Source organism: Leptinotarsa decemlineata, unplaced genomic scaffold, assembly GCF_025532065.1.
Source record: "Leptinotarsa decemlineata unplaced genomic scaffold, Ldec_3_MD MMD2_tig00001973_RagTag_RagTag, whole genome shotgun sequence".
Taxonomy (NCBI): Eukaryota; Metazoa; Arthropoda; class Insecta; order Coleoptera; family Chrysomelidae; genus Leptinotarsa; species Leptinotarsa decemlineata.
Window position 1 is genome coordinate 3,137,145 of NW_027412572.1, and position 21,891 is coordinate 3,159,035.

At 33.8% G+C, this 21,891-nt stretch overlaps 2 protein-coding genes across 6 annotated transcripts in view; one reads left to right on the plus strand and one right to left on the minus strand.

Moving 5' to 3' along the window:
- kis (chromodomain helicase DNA binding protein kismet) overlaps positions 1-18,555 on the minus strand; it is a 136,993-nt gene extending 118,438 nt beyond the window's left edge. For 4 of the 5 annotated variants that reach the window (XM_074176579.1, XM_074176578.1, XM_074176575.1 and 1 more), the window contains exon 1: positions 18,321-18,555. The gene's annotated coding sequence lies outside the window, so the exon portion shown is untranslated. Of the gene's footprint in view, positions 1-17,995; positions 18,129-18,320 lie in introns of those variants that run through there. The other variant, XM_074176577.1, reaches the window with a different exon arrangement.
- Positions 3,549-4,922, plus strand: LOC141482763 (uncharacterized). The gene has a single exon (XM_074176559.1). The coding sequence runs from the start codon at positions 3,549-3,551 to the stop codon at positions 4,920-4,922; it is 1,374 nt and encodes a 457-aa protein (XP_074032660.1).
- Positions 18,556-21,891: the final 3,336 nt, after the last annotated feature.

Below are 21,891 nucleotides of genomic sequence, written 5' to 3' on the forward strand. Positions count from 1 at the left end.
AAAGTATACCGTTTTTTAAAAATATTCGTCATCAGGAGCTTCAACTATAAATTTGTCAATTTCTTCCTTTGCAAGGAAATTACTGTTTTATAGGTTTAAAAATGCTGCAAGCTTGAAAAACTTTGAAATTTCAATATTTTCTTTTATTGCAAGTGTCGATTTTAGCATGGAATAATTTGCCCACAATGTCGATATCTTTTTGCCTTCAGATTTCTCTTTGAAATACGCTAATAAAACATTTTCTTTTACTTTAGCAACCTTACTTTCTTCACACCATGTTTTCAGTTGGTTATATGCATTCATGTACAGTCTCTTTGATTCTTCTGGCAATAAATCACTACTTGTACTGTCCACTCTAACTTTAAGCGGGGTACACATCATCTCTAAATCATCGTCACTTGAATTTTCACCCATTTTTCAATTAATTATATTGACGATTTAATCAGTGTGAAAGCAGCCACGAGTTCTAGCCATGGATTTGTCGATGCGAAGCGGGAGATCCGATAATCAGCGGCTCCCAAAATACGGAACAAATTAATGGCCAGCCATGAATTTACTGAACAACCTGAAATGTATGTGATTAAAAACAACTATAACAATAAATCCTGCATATCAAAAATTGTCGAGAATATCAAGTCATTAGAAATTGTTGGAATATATACATATAAGTTTAAAGAAAATCCATGATTCATCAAATCCATAACTTATTAAAATATTTCGTGGATGGAGATTTTTTTGGAAATGCATTCAGCATTCAGCATACAGAATAAGACCCTTATGCCAGAATATTTTGTCGGGCAGAAAATCAACCCCCACCCCGAAATAAATAATTTTCAAAGAAAGATCCATAACTCTTTCAAATATTGTTTGGATTGCGATTTGTTTGTGTGAATGTATTGATTTTAGCGTACTTGAGAAGACCCGTATGCCAAAATATTTTGTCGGGCAGAAAATCAACCCCCACCCCGAATTAAATGATTTTCAAAGAAAAATCCATAACTCTTTCAAATATTGTTTGAATTGGGATTTTTTTATTTGATTGTATCCATTTCAGCGCACTCAAAAAGACCCCTATGTCAAAATATTTTGTCGGGCAGAAAATCAACCCCCACCCCGAATTAAATAATTTTCAAAGAAAAATCCATAACTCTTTCAAATATTGTTTGAATTGGGATTTTTTTCTTTGAATGTATTCATTTTAGCGTACTTGAGAAGAACCCTATGCCAAAATATTTTGTCGGGCAGAAAATCAACCCCCACCCCGAATTAATTGATTTTCAAAGAAAAATCCATAACTCTTTCAAATATTGTTTGAATTGGGATTTTTTTCTTTGAATGTATTCATTTTAGCGTACTTAAAAGGAACCCTATGTCGAAATATTTTGTCGGGCAGAAAATCAACCCCCACCCCGAATAAAATAATTTTCAAAGAAAAATCCATAACTCTTTCAAATATTGTTTGAATTGGGATTTTTTTATTTGAATGTATCCATTTCAGCGCACTCGAAAAGACCCCTATGTCAAAATATTTTGTCGGGCAGAAAATCAACCCCCACCCCGAATTAAATAATTTTCAAAGAAAAATCCATAACTCTTTCAAATATTGTTTGAATTGGGATTTTTTTCTTTGAATGTATCCATTTCAGCGCACTCGAAAAGGCCCCTATGTCAAAATATTTTGTCGGGCAGAAAATCAACCCCCACCCCGAATTAAATAATTTTCAAAGAAAAATCCATAACTCTTTCAAATATTGTTTGAATTAGGATTTTTTTCTTTGAATGTATTCATTTTAGCGTACTTGAAAAGAACCCTATGTCAAAATATTTTGCCGGGCAGAAAATCAACCCCCACCCCGAATAAAATAATTTTCAAAGAAAAATCCATTACTCTTTCAAATATTGTTTGAATTGGGATTTTTTTCTTTGAATGTATTCATTTTAGCGTACTTGAAAAGAACCCTATGTCAAAATATTTTGTCGGGCAGAAAATCAACCCCCACCCCGAATAAAATAATTTTCTGAAAAAAATCCATAACTCTTTGAAATACTGTTTGAATTGGAAATTTTTTCTATGAATGTATTCATTTTAGCGTACTTAAAAAGACCCTTATGTCAAAATATTTTGTCGGGCAGAAAATCAACCCCCGAATAAAATAATTTTCTGATAAAAATACATAACAAAACATTCAAGTTTTGGACGATACAAGAAAGTCACATAGGAATTAAAAGACTCCGATCACGATAAATCAAACCAATTTGATCTATATTTGATGACAGAAGAAGAAAAACAATTAGCTGGTAGAGCAGAATGTTTAATATGTGGAAAAATTTTCAAAATACGAGGATTGAAAATCCACATGCGAAAAGTGCATTCTAAATCAATCGATACTACAAGTTCCTATAAAAATTCCAATCCCGATAATGATTTCGAAGAAGAATTTGATCCTGGAAACAAAGAAGTTCCATTTCATATCCATTTATCTAATTTGAGAAGAAATATACATATTATTAAACGTATTCTGAAGGCTGCAAGGTTACTTTCTGCAATTACCCTCACAAAATTAATTAACGAATGTGTATCCAGGAATTCCTTCACTGCTTGGAAAAATTTGCTCATGTTTGCTTATAAAAGTTTTAGTATTCAGAAAACTAAAGATAATCGAAACATTTCAATCACAACAATAGTGAAGAAAAATTTGAATAGTTTCAATAATAACATTACGAGATCGACTAATTGTTATGCCAAAATTTCGAATAAACATACAAATTATAATGACATCCTCAAAAAACAAGTACTCTCGAAAGTTTCTGACGGTGATATAACAGCAGCTGTTAGATTTCTCTGTTCTACTGATAGTCCTGCTGAATTTGATGCTGCAACATTGGAAGAATTACGAAGTAAACTTCCTGCTTCTAAAAGATTATACAATTCTGGACAATACACAACTTCTCATAGTCCTCTGGAAGTCTACGCTTGTAGATGTTCTCAGAGCAGTGAGATCTTTTCGCACCAGTTTTTGTGGAGGTCTTGATTCATTGCGACCGTCCCATATTCAAGATATGCTAAGCTATAGTTCCGGTAGTTGTGGCGAACATCTTTTGAATTCTTCAACGAACCTTTCTAATATGCTTCTTTCTGGAAATGTCAATCAAGACATACGTCCTATTTTATATGGTGCTTCTTTATGTGCGTTAAAGAAAAAGACTGGCGGTCTACGTCCTATAGCTGTTGGAAATTTTTATCGACGTTTAGTAGCGAAACTTGCTTGTTTCAATTTACGAGAAAGTCTTGGAAATCTATTTCGTCCCCAACAATTTGGATTCGAAACAAATGGTGGTTGCGAGGCAGTAGCCCATGCTGCCCGATGTTATATTAATCAAAACCCTAACCCAGTTGAAAAAGTTTTTCTGAAACTTGATTTTAAGAATGCATTCAATACTATAGACAGGAATTTCATGTTACATTCGGCGGCTAACGTCATACCAGACATATATCCTTTTATTGAACAATGTTACAGTCTTTCTTAATATTTGGTAACGAAATTATAATGTCCGAACAAGGAGTACAGCAGGGAGATCCACTTGGACCACTATTGTTCTGTCTTTCTATTCATCATATTATAACTAAAATATCCACTGAATTCAACGGCTGGTATCTGGATGATGGTTCAATTGGTGACAAAGCAAATGTGGTATTAGAAAATTTTCGTTACACAATAAGTCATTCGAAAGACCTGGGACTTGAACTAAATTTCGAGAAATGCGAACTCATTTTTCTGGATAAACAGGACCCTAACATCATCGATCAATTTAACCTAATAGCTCCTGGTATACAAGTGATTGAAAAACCCAATTGGTTTCTTCTTGGTGCCCCATTATCTGATGATGCCTTAACATTTTGTTTGCAAGAAAAATTACAATCACTTCGTGTCATGTCAGGACGTTTATCTATTTTACCAACACATGTCGCATTCCATTTATTGAAAAATTCAGTAGCCATTCCAAAATTATCGTATATTTTGAGGTGCAGCCCTACTTGGCATGACGAACAGGGATTACAAAATATCGATGACGAATTAAGAAGGATGCTGGAACTCATTACTAATAACCGTATCGAAGACGAAACTTGGTTACAGGCATCACTTCCAGTTTCTAGAGGAGGATTAGGAATTCGTTCAGCCACTTCACTCGCTCTGCCATCATTTTTGTCCTCATTTTGCAGTGTTTCCGATCTGATAGAAATTATTTTACAATACCCAAAGCCAATATCTGATTGTGTTTTTGATCGGGGAAAATCTCGTTGGGAATCTAGAACTGGCCAAACAATGAAAATTGAATACATGAAAAACCAGAGGGCATGGGATAAACCATTACTAGATCAAGCAACTAGTATTTTACTGAAGACAGCTTCTGACACTTCAAAAAATAAGGCTCGTCTTTTCGCAGTAACTATGCAAGAATCTGGTGCTTGGTTAAATGCTGTTCCTGTAGCATCACTTGGGACTCTATTGGATGACGACTCTTTCAGACTTGCCATCGGATTTCGACTTGGTACACCACTGTGTGTTCAACACATTTGTAAATGTGGTGCATTTGTGGATGAATCAGGTACTCATGGGTTGAGCTGTCGTTTTAGCGCTAGTCGTTTATCTCGCCATTATGCAATTAATGATCTAATCAAAAGGGCTTTAACTTCAGCAAAAATTCCTGCGATTTTAGAACCCATAGGCACAAGTCGAGACGACGGAAAACGGCCGGATGGTATGACACTTGTTCCATGGAAAAATGGTAAATCTGTTGTTTGGGACTTGTGTAGATACATTAGCAACTTGCCATCTTCCTGCTACTTCTGCGAAAGCCGGTGCTGCTGCTTCTTTAGGAGAAAGTTCCAAACTACGGAAATATCAGAATTTGGGAAATAATTATATCTTTCACCCAATAGCTTTTGAAACGTTTGGTGTTTTTGGCTCTGAAGCCTTATCTTTCATCAATGAAATTGGAAAAAAGGTAACCGATGAAACCCTCGAATCAAGAGCCACATCTTTTCTCATTCAGAAAATTTGTATAGCCATCCAAAGAGGAAATGCAGCTTCGTTTTTTGGTACTCTCCCTGATTCCAAAAAACTTGATGAAATTTACTTTCCTGAAAACCAATTTCATAAAGAAAAGAGAGGTAATAAGAAACCATTTTATGAAATTAAAATAGAAGCAAATGGAAAGAATAATATCTCTCAGCAAAATTCTCAAATGGGTTTCAAAGATATTTCGGATTGTTCAGTGGTAAATTCTTCAGTCAAAACCTTTGGGTTAAATGATTTAAAAAATATTGGTAACACCTGTTTCATGAACAGCGTAATTCAATGTTTATCAAATACGAAATGGTTATTGGACGCTGAAATGAATACACTTCAAGGAAAAAATTCCCTTCCGAAAAAGAATCGAAAGAGGTATGGATTTTTCTTTGAAAATTATTTAATTCGAGGTGGGGCTTGATTTTTTGCCCGACAAAATATTTTGACATAGGGTTCCTTTTAAGTACGCTAAAATGAATACATTCAAAGAAAAAAATCCCAATTCAAACAATATTTGAAAGAGTTATGGATTTTTCTTTGAAAATTATTTTATACGGAGTGGGGGTCGATTTTCTGCCCGACAAAATATTTTGACATAGGGTTCCTTTTAAGTACGCTAAATTGAATACATTCAAAGAAAAAAATCCCAATTCAAACAATATTTGAAAGAGTTATGGATTTTTTTTTGAAAATTATTTTATTCGGGGTGGGGGTTGATTTTCTGCCCGACAAAATATTTTGACATAGGGTTCTTTTCAAGTACGCTAAAATGAATACATTCAAAAAAAAAATCCCAATTCAAACAATATTTGAAAGAGTTATGGATTTTTCTTTGAAAATTATTTAATTCGGGGTGGGGGTTGATTTTCTGCCCGACAAAATATTTTGACATAGGGGTCTTTTCGAGTGCGCTGAAATGGATACATTCAAATAAAAAAATCCCAATTCAAACAATATTTGAAAGATTTATGGATTTTTTTTTGAAAATTATTTTATTCGGAGTGGGGGTCGATTTTCTGCCCGACAAAATATTTTGACATAGGGTTCTTTTTAAGTACGCTAAAATGAATACATTCAAAGAAAAAAATCCCAATTCAAACAATATTTGAAAGAGTTATGGATTTTTCTTTGAAAATTATTTTATTCGGAGTGGGGGTCGATTTTCTGCCCGACAAAATATTTTGACATAGGGTTCCTTTTAAGTACGCTAAAATGAATACATTCAAAGAAAAAAATCCCAATTCAAACAATATTTGAAAGAGTTATGGATTTTTCTTTGAAAATTATTTTATACGGAGTGGGGGTCGATTTTCTGCCCGACAAAATATTTTGACATAGGGTTCCTTTCAAGTACGCTAAAATGAATACACTCAAAGAAAAAAATCCCAATTCAAACAATATTTGAAAGAGTTATGGATTTTTCTTTGAAAATTATTTTATACGGAGTGGGGGTCGATTTTCTGCCCGACAAAATATTTTGACATAGGGTTCCTTTCAAGTACGCTAAAATGAATACATTCAAAGAAAAAAATCCCAATTCAAACAATATTTGAAAGAGTTATGGATTTTTCTTTGAAAATTATTTTATACGGAGTGGGGGTCGATTTTCTGCCCGACAAAATATTTTGACATAGGGTTCCTTTTAAGTACGCTAAATTGAATACATTCAAAGAAAAAAATCCCAATTCAAACAATATTTGAAAGAGTTATGGATTTTTTTTTGAAAATTATTTTATTCGGGGTGGGGGTTGATTTTCTGCCCGACAAAATATTTTGACATAGGGTTCCTTTCAAGTACGCTAAAATGAATACATTCAAAGAAAAAAATCCCAATTCAAACAATATTTGAAAGAGTTATGGATTTTTCTTTGAAAATTATTTTATACGGAGTGGGGGTCGATTTTCTGCCCGACAAAATATTTTGACATAGGGTTCCTTTCAAGTACGCTAAAATGAATACATTCAAAGAAAAAAATCCCAATTCAAACAATATTTGAAAGAGTTATGGATTTTTCTTTGAAAATTATTTTATACGGAGTGGGGGTCGATTTTCTGCCCGACAAAATATTTTGACATAGGGTTCCTTTTAAGTACGCTAAATTGAATACATTCAAAGAAAAAAATCCCAATTCAAACAATATTTGAAAGAGTTATGGATTTTTCTTTGAAAATTATTTTATACGGAGTGGGGGTCGATTTTCTGCCCGACAAAATATTTTGACATAGGGTTCCTTTCAAGTACGCTAAAATGAATACATTCAAAGAAAAAAATCCCAATTCAAACAATATTTGAAAGAGTTATGGATTTTTCTTTGAAAATTATTTTATACGGAGTGGGGGTCGATTTTCTGCCCGACAAAATATTTTGACATAGGGTTCCTTTCAAGTACGCTAAAATGAATACATTCAAAGAAAAAAATCCCAATTCAAACAATATTTGAAAGAGTTATGGATTTTTCTTTGAAAATTATTTTATACGGAGTGGGGGTCGATTTTCTGCCCGACAAAATATTTTGACATAGGGTTCCTTTCAAGTACGCTAAAATGAATACATTCAAAGAAAAAAATCCCAATTCAAACAATATTTGAAAGAGTTATGGATTTTTCTTTGAAAATTATTTTATTCGGGGTGGGGGTTGATTTTCTGCCCGACAAAATATTTTGACATAGGGTTCCTTTCAAGTACGCTAAAATGAATACATTCAAAGAAAAAAATCCCAATTCAAACAATATTTGAAAGAGTTATGGATTTTTCTTTGAAAATTATTTTATTCGGAGTGGGGGTCGATTTTCTGCCCGACAAAATATTTTGACATAGGGTTCTTTTCAAGTACGCTAAAATGAATACATTCAAAGAAAAAAATCCCGATTTTAACAATATTTGAAAGAATTATGGATTTTCTGTTGAAAATTATTTTATTCGGAGTGGGGGTCGATTTTCTGCCCGACAAAATATTTTGACATAGGGTTCTTTTTAAGTACGCTAAAATGAATACATTCAAAGAAAAAAATCCCAATTCAAACAATATTTGAAAGATTTATGGATTTTTCTTTGAAAATTATTTTATTCGGAGTGGGGGTCGATTTTCTGCCCGACAAAATATTTTGACATAGGGTTCTTTTTAAGTACGCTAAAATGAATACATTCAAAGAAAAAAATCCCAATTCAAACAATATTTGAAAGATTTATGGATTTTTCTTTGAAAATTATTTTATTCGGAGTGGGGGTCGATTTTCTGCCCGACAAAATATTTTGACATAGGAGTCTTTTCGAGTGCGCTGAAATGGATACATTCAAAGAAAAAAATCCCAATCAAAATAATATTTGAAAGAATTATGGATTTTTCTTTGAAAATTATTTTATTCGGAGTGGGGGTCGATTTTCTGCCCGACAAAATATTTTGACATAGGTTTTTTTTTAAGTACGCTAAAATGAATACATTCAAAGAAAAAAATCCCAATTCAAACAATATTTGAAAGAGTTATGGATTTTTCTTTGAAAATTATTTAATTCGAAGTGGGGGTTGATTTCCTGTCCGACAAAATATTTTGGCATATGGGTCTTCCCAAGTATGCTAAATTCACAGAAAAAAATCGCAATCCAAACAATATTTGAAAGAGTTATGGATCTTTCTATGAAAATTATTCAATTCGGGGTGGGGGTTGATTTTCTGCCCGACAAAATATTTTGGCATAAGGGTCTTATTCTGTATGCTGGATTGGATGCATTTCCAAAAAAATCTCCATCCACGAAATATTTTAATAAGTTATGGATTTGATGAGTCATGGATTTTCTTTAAACTCATATGTATATATTCCAACAATTTCTAATGACTTGATATTCTCGACAATTTTTGATATGGAGGATTTATTGTTATACTTGTTTTCAATCGCATACATTTCAGGTTGTTCAGTAAATTCATGGCTGGCCATTAATTTGTTCCGTATTTTGGGAGCCGCTGATTATCGGATCTCCCGCTTCGCATCGACAAATCCATGGCTAGAACTCGTGGCTGCTTTCACACTGATGACGATTTACTTATATAGATCTTTTAACTTCTTCGAAATGACATCTAAATTTGAATTAAAACCGCATTTGGCAAACTGACAGCAATAATAATCATTGTACAGTGTTTGGTTGTCATGGAAACGCCGACAAACGTTTTCATGGCCTAAGTAGATGTTGCGCGCTTATCATCGACAACGCGTATTCAACATGGAAACTGTACCGTTTCAATTTGACATGCAACAATTCATAGCTGCCTTGGGTTATCATATAACCAAGGAAATTTTTTCTCACTATAATGCAGAATTGAGAAATTCTAAGTTCTGAACATACAGAAGCGATGAGAGAAGTGGAACATTGAAATATATCAAAAATTCAATGAGATATTTCCTAGATTCATATCAAAATTTGACACATGCCAAATTTTCACATAAATAAAGCCAGTCTGATTAGAAACACGCTCCACTCTACTTGATATTCCGATATATTCAACAAATTGTTAGAAAATTACTAATGCCAAAATTGAAATTGTTAATATATCAATGTTAGTAGTGAAAAAAATTCTATATATACCTCGGCTGAGAAAGCTATTATTTACCTATTATGCTCGGTAAATAATAGCTCACTTCTCACCCTAGGTATATAGCTAATATACTATTATAAAAAAACACGGTGATTTTTATTTGTTAAATCGATCATCAGGAGTATCTTAATCTTGTTGGTGTACAAATTCAAATATCGAAGATATGATTTTTTTGAATTTCCACCCCCTCAGACGGCCTGAAATATTATGACGTGAAGTTTTTTTTCTGTCGAATATATCAATAGATAGATAGATCAATTGTAGAATAGATCGAAAACATATTATTATTATTATCTCGGATATGGATATTCTTGTACATGTGAAACATGGAGAAATCATCAAATCATCAAACATGGAAAAATCATGAGAGAAATCACAATATCAATAATTTTGAGACAATCATGACTAGATATCTGTCAGGACAAAATTCATACTCAATTGTATGAAAATTTTGAGGGGGAATAAACTACTCATTAAACGCTCTGTTAAAAAAAGCAGATTAATTTTATTTTTCTGAAAACATATTTATTTATTCATCAATTTCTATTGCGATTCGGTTTTTATCTCCTCAAAAAGTAACAAGGGGCTAAATCTGGTGTGTATGATGGCTGAGGCATGATTACGGTCTTGTTTTTTACAAAAAAATTGTTGCAAATTGTTTTATCCGCTTTTTTCGATAGCAATAAATCACCGAACAGGCAAAACTTGTAACGTTTATGCCTCTCAGCAACAAACATGAAAAAAATAAAAGAAATCGCTAATGGAATGTACATAGTCCACAAAATTTAAACGTTCACCCTATTTATTTAACAGTCCACGTACGTTTCTCCAGATAATCATCTGGTGTATCCTTTGATGGAACATTTCCCAAAAAATTCTGTTTATATTGTGTGCTATCTGTGGTAGTTACTAGTTACCCACATATTCAATTCAAACATATAGCAAAAAATGTTCGATAGTGTGATTACGAAGTCCAAATGTTGTGCAATTCCAAAATTGAAGTATGTCAACTATTTCATTGTTCCTATAGTCCGGTCAAATTAGACCAAAAAATAAAAGTAAAGCTACCTAAATTCTCAAGCTGAGAATCAGTGAGATTGTTTAAAATATGATTAAAAATAAAACTTGAAAGTTCCCCATCTTTCCTTGTATGGAAAAAAGGTTATTCAAGGTCAAAGGTCAAAAAAAATGAGTTTTTCGCGATTTTCAGCAAAACGGTAGTTTTATCATAAAAATACTTCGGACAAAAATTGTAGATCATAAAATTATCTACAAAAAATGTATCAATAGTTTTTTCCTACGAGCCACCGTTTTTAAGATATAACGATTCAAAAATTTATAATCGTCATGATATGCACACGTTTCCACGCCACCTATGAGGTAGTGTACTTAGCAGGTTTTTTTAAACGCGCTTTTCAATGTTGAAAGAAAAATTTACTGCTGAAAATATATTGGTCAAACAAGCTAATAATGATGCTGATGTATTGATAATTGAAACAGCAACAGAGTAATTCAATTTGACAAATACAACTATTGCAGGAGGGGTAAAACAACAGTTTTCAATTAAATGAAATGATTAAAAACACTTTTGTCTAAATACCACTGAAAATTTTTATTTATACGACCAGTTTCGATTAGTAGTCATCTTCATTTTCGTCAGGAAGGAAATTTTTCCAGAGGTTTGACGGAGCGGTTTGTCCCCAAGCACCTGAAGCATACATGATGACAGGCTTGAACATCGTGTTGTATAGTAAAATCTTATTTTTAAGATTGAGTTTTGAATTTCTATTGACCAGAGGATCGAGTTTAGCTATCCTCATCTGCACTTTGCTCTTGATATAATCAATGTGATTTGCCCAGGTGAGTCGGCGGTCTACCCAAAGACCTAGGTACTTGACTCGCGTTTGCTATTCGATCTCCCTGCCTGAAATCGTGACCCTTGTATCTGGAGAAACTTTACGTCTCCCCAAGTCTATCGCCTGCGTTTTTTCTGGATTCACTCGAATCTTCCAGTCAAGGTACCAGCGTTCGAGGTCGTCCAATGCGCGTTGCATGTAGACGACCCCCAACGACCGACCTATGGAAGAAGCGAGGAGAGCCGTATCATCGGCGTAAAGGGAAACCTTCACGTGATCGAACCTCGGAAGGTCGCTCACGTAAAGGCTGTACAGTAGTGGAGACAGCACAGCTCCCTGAGGCACTCCAGCTTCGACTTCCCTGACGGGAGACAAGATTCCTTCAACTCGGACCTGAAATGTTCTGCCTTTCAGAAAGGACCTAATCCACCGGACCAGACCCCGAGGCAGATCGAAATCGAGCATTTTGTGTAGCAGGCCAGACTCGGTCTAAGGCTTTCGAAATATCCAGGAGGACGAGATGGACTGTCTTCCTGTTGTTCAGCTCTGAGATGGAGTTTTCGACCAGTCTCAGGGCCTGCACACCGGTTTCGGATGTGATCCCATTATCAAGTATCAGTTTTACACTTGATAATGGGATCAAACCCGAAACAGGTCGTAAAAATAAAAATTTTCCAGTGGTATTTACACGAAAGTGTTTTTATTCATTTTATTTAAGTGATCATGAATTACCATAAAGTAAACAAGTCATCAATCACACCTAACAGTTTTCAAATTGTTTGAAAAACAAAATTTAGTTCAATGTGCTGAAGTTTTCAAAAATAGTAATTCAACTCGACAAGAAATTATCACTAACGGCATTCGTTTTCTTCTTTCTATGTACGGAGCTTCTAAAAAAACTACCTGCTTAGATAAGTATAGATATGCATGTTTCGTTAAAAATACCAAAAGTAAAAAACAAGTACAATGGGGAATGTTCCTCAATTTGGGTTATTACAGCAAATGCAAGTTTGAACAAAATAAAGTTAAGTTTAATTCATGAGTTTTTCAAATTCAATTCGAAAAGTATTCAAATTGATGTTTCAAATGTTGGGTTTTAATTTTTAAAGGGATTTGTTTCTAATTCACATATTGGCAACAGCGCCTACATCTATAGTCCGTTCATAATTTGTCGATAGCACAAAATGAGGGCCCAAGTCATAAAACGGTCGTAAAACTCGTAAAATCATAGGCGGAGGTTCCTGAGGTGTTTATTCATTAAATATAAAGCTTCAGTTTATATTCGAAACTTGCCTTGAAAGGGTGAAGTTGTTACGAACGAAAATAATTTTTGGTTTAGTACATTTTTTAATCGCATTTAATTTACGGCTCGTTGGTGTTTCGGCGTCTACGGCAGTAATTAACGTCTCTAATATTTATTTTGCGAATTTTGTGCAGTGCGTGAGTAACTTTTTTTCATATTCCTACAAACATATACGTACCTTTCGTTCCTGCTTGTTTTGTTTGATTGCTTGCGATGGCTTCGTCATCATCATCAACATCATCAAGTTTTACACCGGTACTGTTGCGTACAGTCAGTAAGTCTGTCTATTCACCAAGAGAGAAGACTATTGTTTTGAACGTTCACGATGCTCTGGTTTCTCAGAATCCCACAAACACTGTTCAGAACATAATCAAGAGTTGTGCCTACATGACGGGCGTAGGGGAGTCAACAATATATAGGTTCCTATCAGAAAGAAAAAAAAAGGTATAACTAACCCAAATACAAACGAATACTTAAAGAGGGGGAGAAAACCTATTGAAATTGATGAATTTGCCAAAAATGGTATTCGAAGGAAAATTCACGAATTTTTTTACAAAAAAGAAATACCCAACTTAAACAAAATTTTACAAGAAGTTAGAGACGACCCGGATTTGCCTCATGTCGGACGAACCAAATTGTGGCAAGTTTTAAAAGGATTAAATTTCCGGTGGGAGAAATCAGACCGAAAATCACTTTTGATTGACCGGGAAGAGATAATATGTTGGAGAAGAAAGTATCTAAGATCTATACGAAAATTTCGGGCTGAAGGAAGGCCAATTTACTATCAGGACGAAACGTGGGTAAACGCAGGTCATACTCTCACAAAAATTTGGACAGATAAAAATATATCAAGCTCCAGGCAAGCCTTTATGGAAGGTTGGTCTACTGGTATTTCCCCACCCTCTGGTAAAGGCAGTAGATTAATAGTTTCTCACATTGGCAGTGAAAAAGGATTTGCTAAGCATGGTTTGTTGGAATTTGAATCCAAAAGCACAAAAGACTATCACGAGGAGATGACAGCTGATGTTTTCGAAGAGTATTTTGAGCAGATGATTGAACATATACCACCAAACTGAATTATAGTATTAGATAATGCACCTTATCATTCACGACTAGTTGAAAGACTTCCAACGACTGCGTGGAAGAAACAGGATATCATTGACTGGCTGCGGAATAAGTCCCTGCCTTATGAAGATGGAATGGTTAAAGCAGAACTTTTAAAAATTGCCCGGCAACACAAATCTAAGTTCAAGAAATACCTAGTTGACAAAATGGCGGAAAGACGAAACATCACAGTCCTTAGACTTCCACCCTACCACTGCGAATTAAATCCAATTGAACTCATTTGGGCACAAATGAAAAGCTGTATGGCTAGAAAAAATACGTCATATATAATACAAGCTGTACGTGAATTGTTATATGAGTCTTTACAACATATTACAGAACAAAATTGGCGAGATGCAGTAAGACATGCAATAGAAGAAGAACAAAAATGTGGGATCTTGACAATATAATTGATGCGACTGTAAAGACACAACCGCTAATTATTAACCTGCAAGACGACTCGGATTCCGAAGATGATCCTGTTTATTTTGAATTTGAATAGTTTTGTAAGTAATCGTAGTTTATATCATTTAAAAATAGGTATTAATTAAATAAATGTATCTTTTACAAATTGCAAGTAACTTATTATTTTTGAATAAAATAAAGATTTTTTTTTTAAATAAAAATACAGTTTACAGTACCTACAGTTTAAGAATATTAATATATTTATTTATTTAAAGTAACTAATGTTTTAATCATATACTCTACGACACTGGTCACTCATTTCCACTCAAAATACCTACATAATCGGATTAAAAGTTTTATAGCTGTATTGTATTTCTTCAGATACAAGGTGGGTTAGTCGAAAACATCTTAAACTGCCAGTTTTAGTTTGGTTTTTGTTATTATATCATATTAGCTGTCCTCTCTGTATTTCAGTTCTCTAATGAGGGTCAAACTTGCAGTGAGCTATCAACAAATTATGAACGGACTATAGTTAAAATAATTTATACGTACCTAGATATTCTACGTTGAAAAAATAAAATTATCTTTATAAATCAACAATTAAGGCAAAATATAAATTATAATTCAATACCACCTCCACAAGCCACATAAACAACAGTTGTTTTGTTATTTATTTATATAGAGGAAGATAGGTTAGATGCACAAAATGTCATATGTCACAGAATGTCTCGGAACTCGGAACATAAATAAACAGAACAGCACGCCTCTGAAATATGTCATCTTTGTTTGTCTCATACAGGTAACAGATTCATTGTCCTTTATTAGCTATAACCGATGTTGCCAAATGGTGAAATAGAAACGAATCCCTTTAAATGTTGAGTGCATTATTTCCTTCCTCTTTTTCAAGTATTCAAATAATTTTTCTGAAGAAAAAGGTTGAAATGATAAGTTTAAAATGCGTTGTTTTAGAGCTCTTTCATGAAAACTACTTGATTTTCGTCAGGAGGAACATTCCCCATTTCCTTGTCTTCCTCCAACCTCAGTTGCTGTTCATCAACATCTTTTTCGAGTAAATTACCAAGTTCAAGTATGGCTTGGTTAACAGCTAGACCCTATAGGCTGGGATTGGAAGTTGGTCAACAATTATTAGACCAGTCCAAACTTTACTTCCACCTGCGCCGGAAAAACTGCTGATCACAATTTTTTGCAACTGCAAAACGGGGTGCAGTACTAAATGTGGATGCAAAAAAGTCGGACTGTTTTGTTTTCTGGCATGTACACATTGTCAAGGCCGGTCGAGCTCTAATATTGATTCACCAATAGTGGAGGATCCGTTTGATTCCAACGAGGCGACAAGCGATACATCGGTAATAATGAAGATGAAGAAGAACAAGACGAACAAGAAGATAAAGAAGAAGAACAAGAAGAAGAATTTGAGAGTTACGGCTCAGACGAATAAATTTCACAACTTTTTTTTAACTTAAATTGCTTTCATCTTCTCAATCTCTGCTAATATCCATTATTTCGCAATAGTTTCAAATTAAACACGATCACAACTGACCTGTTGAATAGGCCTACTGAGGAAATCACGTTAAAAAAAAAGGGCTAAATACACTACCTTATGACGATTACAACTTTTTGAATCGTTATATCTCAAAAAGGGTAGCTCGTAGCAAAAAAAGTATTGATACATTTTTTGTAGATAATTTTATGATCTACAATTTTTGTGTAGAGTATTTTTATGATAAAACTTACCGTTTTGCTGAAAATCGCGAAACTATTTTTTTTTTCTTTGACCTTGAATAAAATTTTGTCCATACAGGGGAAAGATGGGAACTTTCAAAATTTATTTTTAATCATATTTCAAACAATCCCACCGATTTTCAGCTCGGTGGGAATTTAAGAAGCTTCGAATGTCTAAATTGACCGGACTACTATACATGTGATACATTTTGGAGTTCAAAGAGAGCTTTTAAAATTATTGATGATACTGGAAAAAATGAAAAATTTTGTTTTCGCTATGCCAGCGTAACGATAAAGCTAGCAGAACCCCGAATTAAAAAAACGATACATGGAAAATCGCCGATAGGGGCAATATGAGACTAAAACGAGCCCTAAATTATGACTTGGCATGATTCAACTAAATGTTTTTTGTGATTGGGTTCTGCTAGCTCAACGTTAGGCTAGTAGAATTCGCGATATATCCATTAAATGAAAAACAAAAAAAATGTAGAATATGGTACAGAATTAGATTAAAATTATGGCCCCAAAATAAATATAACAATTCAATGTGGTTCTACTAGAAAACCGGTTAAGCAGATTTGTGCACAAAATAGAGGCAAACAGCGATCAGTTACACTTGTATATGCATTTATGGAGACTTGTTATTGTTATTACTATTATAGACGTGGTTCATATTTATAGAAATCATGAGAGAAATCTCAAAATCGCTAACTGATTCAAATCGATTTTGAAACAATCTTGACTAGACAGCTGTCAGAATCAAATTCATAATTATTTGAGATTTCGTTGGGCATAAACTACTCAATATACGTCTCTCCAGACAATAATCTGGTGTATCGTTATTCTTCCCCAAAGCTTTCATATTTTTTTTTAATAATTGTGACACTACTTTGTAACAAAAAAGAAAAAATTGTACCTACTTGGGTGAATCAACACAAATTTCACTTTCTTGAAAATGTTACTCACGTATCACCTGATAGTTTTTTGTGATAAAAATTCAACATTCATAAATATATTACCCACATCCTTAAATAAAGGTGTGTCATAATCATTATAACAACAATTATAATTGCTAGGCCTTGTAGGTACGAGCACTAAATAAATATTCAGGTAAACTATTCACAGGTACCTATTTGAAGAACTTGCTCCGTAAAACCAGAAAATTTCATCACAACAGTCAGCGCTTTCGTTCAACCCCCACAATAAATAAATGCAATCATCGATCTCGTACTCATTGATAGATTTATCTTAGTTCAGGATCCGTGGAAAACGCAGATAACATCAGAACCAAAGGGGAAAAGCTATACGCTTATGCGTACAAAAAAACCATGAGCAGTACAACTTCTCACCCCCCGGGCCCAATGACTATAGAGAAAGACAGATAGAAATCGAATGCATCAATTTTGAGACAATTATATTAATGCCCGCCACAAAATCAGCAATTAAAATCAATAAAGGCGACCTAAAAATAAAGCATGCATGCACAAAATCTAGATTGACAAATACCTACTTCAACGTCAAGTCGAACTGATATCGTATATCCAGGCAACCTCTGCTACTGATAATTGCAACAGAAACAGAAGATGCAAGGTAATTACAGAATTGATTAGTAGATCTAGGCAAGCTTAGCCGTCTTAATGAAAACAAGAGAGTTCGGAATTCGATCGTCGAATTCAAGAAATGTCGGATCGAATCTTCGGCTATTTTTCTCCGACACGAGGCGGTTAGGATTGATAAGAAGTCGCCCCGACGACTTATCAATCTAGCCGGCGTAGAGAACAATGAACCTTACGACCGCCATTTGAGATGTCCACCGCTTGGGTACGAAATTAGCGACATCGCGGTGTCTATCAAAGGTCAACCCCGTTACTACTGTTTTAGTCATAACCCAAAAACAATCAATCTGCGGAAATCGCTACTCACCACTTATTTTTTTCTATAGTTCATAAGTCAAAATGAATTTTCCGATATCACATAAATACCCTACACTAGTAATGAGTGAAAAGAGACTACTTAATTGGTTAGAATAATACGGTTCAGTATTTAGTTGTCGAAACACAACCAATCAGGTGATATGAAGAAATGTTGATTTTCGAAGAGCCAATAGGTGATTGGGATTCGAGCAATTTGCAATATAACCAGAAAATGTACGATCTCAAGAATCATTGTTCATTCATTGACATTTATTTCATAAACAAAAGCATGCCAAAATGTTATCACGTTTATCCAGAAAACAAAAGTAACTTACCATGGAGCATGAACAACGTTGATCCTATATATTGTCGTTTTAATCACAATCCAATGTTCACTTTATCACGGTCTTTTTGCACTTCCGAAGTATTTTGTTACGGTAATCACATTAGCTTTGATTTATTGTTATGTCTAATACTGAATATATACAAGAAACGGATTAATTATATCTTGTGTACAAACTGCACGTAGAAACGAGACTCCATTTTATCATTACGCTTGTGATTGACTGTTGCGCCCTCTTAGCTTAATCGCCCGCCACATTTGAATTTTGTTTCGCCCATTGTACTTACTAAATATTTCTATATTTTCAATCTGTCTGTACACAGACAATCATTCTTGAATTTGAAATGTAATTACATAATTATCGATAACATTTTTGAACACCACTGACCGTGAAACTTGGAAACCTAAAATAATAAAGAAGTCGATTTCAACACAAAATATAAAACAAATTTCCATGTGAGTGCATCCCTGAAAGGAATCTAGTAGAATCAAAAGAAAACCGCGTCCAAAATGAAGTCCGTTGATTAAAATATACCAAGAGAGCTTTATTTGAAAATATAATAAATGAAAACTCATTAGTATGTTCGGTTGTCAGTCATAGAACTCGAAGATCAGAACCTTGAAACCATATTAATGCCTATTATATTTTACATATTGTAAATATTCAAAAATCTAACTAGTATCCAATTCAAGTTGAAAATTTCAATTAATGTATTGAAACACTTTGATACTCGGTTGTCAGTCATAGAACTCAAAGTTCAGAAACTAGGTAACATTTTATTGTCTATTATATTATAGTTTACATATTATAAATAGAAAACGGAGTTCGGTGGTGGCCGTTTTAGTGAATGGACAATTCAGTGTCATTAGTAAGTTCGGTTGTCAATTATAAAATTCGAAAATCAGAACCTAGAAACCATTTTAATGTTTATTATATTTTATATTTTGTGAACATTTTTCGCAACAACAAGCAAGCATCAACATGTCAATAAGAATGTGTCATGAACTTTTTCCTGAAGATAGTATGTGTGAACAATTGTGAAAAATTTCACCAGGAGTTAATTTTCCGGAAAAATACCTAAACTTCAACAAATTTTTTCAAATATGACAATTGACAACTAAAAAATATGTGAATATCGGACAATTGACCTTATTGAGTGATGCGTCCCCATGGTTTCCAACTGCGGTAAAATAATGACATTTGACAATTTTACATTTGCTAATGAATAAATAACCTATCTTTCTGAATTACTTCTGTATTTTCCTTTTTGGGAAATAATTGGGACAGACCATCTTACATTTCTTCTTAGCTAATTCTTCATTCTGGAGCCCCAACTTCATATAGGACGACTGGAAATCTCTTTTCGGCCATATTCTGGAAATCAGTTTCTCATTTACCAAAGATGAAAATGCAGAAGAAAGAAGGTTATTTATTTATTTATTAGCAAATGTCGAATTGTCAAATGTCATGATTTTACCGCAGTTGGCAACCATGGGGTCGCATCACTTAATAAGGTCAATACGATCACATTTTTATCATCGCTCTTGTAACTACTAAACACAGAACAGATTTACCTGAGACAACAGATCTCTTTTATCGAAGGCTTGCCGATTGAAGCCAGCTAATCGAGAACTCAGATTTGAATTGAACGGACACACCTACTCTGTTCAACAGTAGAATGACCTGAAACGTTATTCTGTTATGTGATGGACAATGAACCACAGAACTCATAATTATATGACTTGTTACTTATTCGAATATTCACATTTTTCCTGCGAATCGCAATTCGCAAAATAACTATCACATTGATTGAGCAGCCCATTTTCATGTGAATAGATTATCAGCTGTCATTGTCTTCTAACAATAACAAAAATACAACTCCAAAGATGAGATTACACCTAAAATGGATATGCTCAGTCAGTAGAGATCTGAACCTAAAATATTACATTCATTTTACTTAAGCCCTAAAATTAAATGATGTCACGCCATTTCTTGGAATGTTAATACGTGATTGGAAGAACAGCATTCTACTATACTCCTTCACTTCACCTAAAGAAGTCATTATTAATATTTATCCAAAAACATCCTACCACATAGCTAAATATTGAAATATAAATTAAATTAGCACTCATTGCTCAAATAAGGATTGGATGTTCATGCTCATTATCTGTTCAACATAAAGAAACCAATAAACACACAAGCTTTCTAGTCCTATGATATAATCATGAGTTCCGTGTAACAAACCACGTGCAGTTGCAACTTGACTTCCGTGTTAGGAAGGGAGAAACTCTGGATAAATGTGTTGTTATTACAACTCATTTTCTGTTTTGAAATATTTTCCTGATTATTGTTACAATTTAAACAAAGGCTCGATGTGCCACATTATTTTTTTGAATTTCTGACGGAATACTACTATTTATGTTTTTCGACTTTTATTTCGGAAATTCTGAATTGAACCAGGAGTGATCTACATTGTGAATAAAATTAGATCAGGTTGGGTTATATTGAAGAAAACGTGCAAATATTTCCGATTTATATAGAAAGTGGATCTATGATCTATCCCCCTCCTAGCAACAGGATCAAAGTTCCAGCTATCGTGAGATACTCGTTAAAAAATGGCCTCTCTAGAGGCAGTAAGTGCATTACCTGAATTCGAACTCAATTCAACTTTGAATGAATATATCAAACATCAGACTTCGCTATGACTTCGAAAAAAGAAAAGAGTTGTCATTAATTCCATCCTTGTTTCCAGAGGTGTCAATATAAAATCTTCAATTTTCCTGGTCTAAATCTCAAACTTTCTATATAGATTTTCAAACAATCGTCATCAAATTATATGATAAGTTTATTGAAAGTCAAATTATAATAACAAAAAATTAATCGTGTCTACAGCGGTGTTGCCAAGTGCCAATTATTTCAACAAAAAAACGAATTTATGCAACATTAGAAACAGTACATTGTCTCATACATTCAAGAGAGATAGCTGACTTGGTGGCAATACGGCTAGTGTACAATGTCGAGTTTCTTATTTTTGGTGGGCGGCATGAATGCATAATTGATTTATTTTATCAGGGTTGATGAGCCAACCAGCGTCAGAAACAGTTTCTGACAGTCAGGATTCTGCGCAGTAATGTGATTGCGTTCCAACTTGAGTTTCCAACCATTAGTAAACTATCAGTTTTCTGTTCCATCCAAGATTCAAACCTGTTCGAAATCTATCAGAATGGTTTGAGGATTATCTTCTAACCATCAATCTGACGCATGCGTATTCCGTATTTCTGTTTTATGTTCATGCAACTTACAAACAACATAACCTGCAAAAATTGTTATAAAATAAATTATGTATTTGCTGGCGCAGGAAAAATTGGGAATTCTTTAAGTGAACCTATAATATGAACATCTTTAATTACACAAATTAATTATTGCGGTGACCTCCCAGTTCCATGTTGATAAGTAAATAGAATAGAGATATAAAATACTGCAACCTTCTTTTACTCTCCAGAAGTACCTACACTTGATTAGATTTATTTTTAAAGAATTGAAGGGGTTATATTTTTATGAG

What these genes read in the sequence shown, in the direction of transcription:
- LOC141482763 (XM_074176559.1), top strand. Translation starts at nt 3,549, where the DNA reads ATGTCCGAACAAGGAGTACAGCAGGGAGATCCACTTGGACCACTATTG.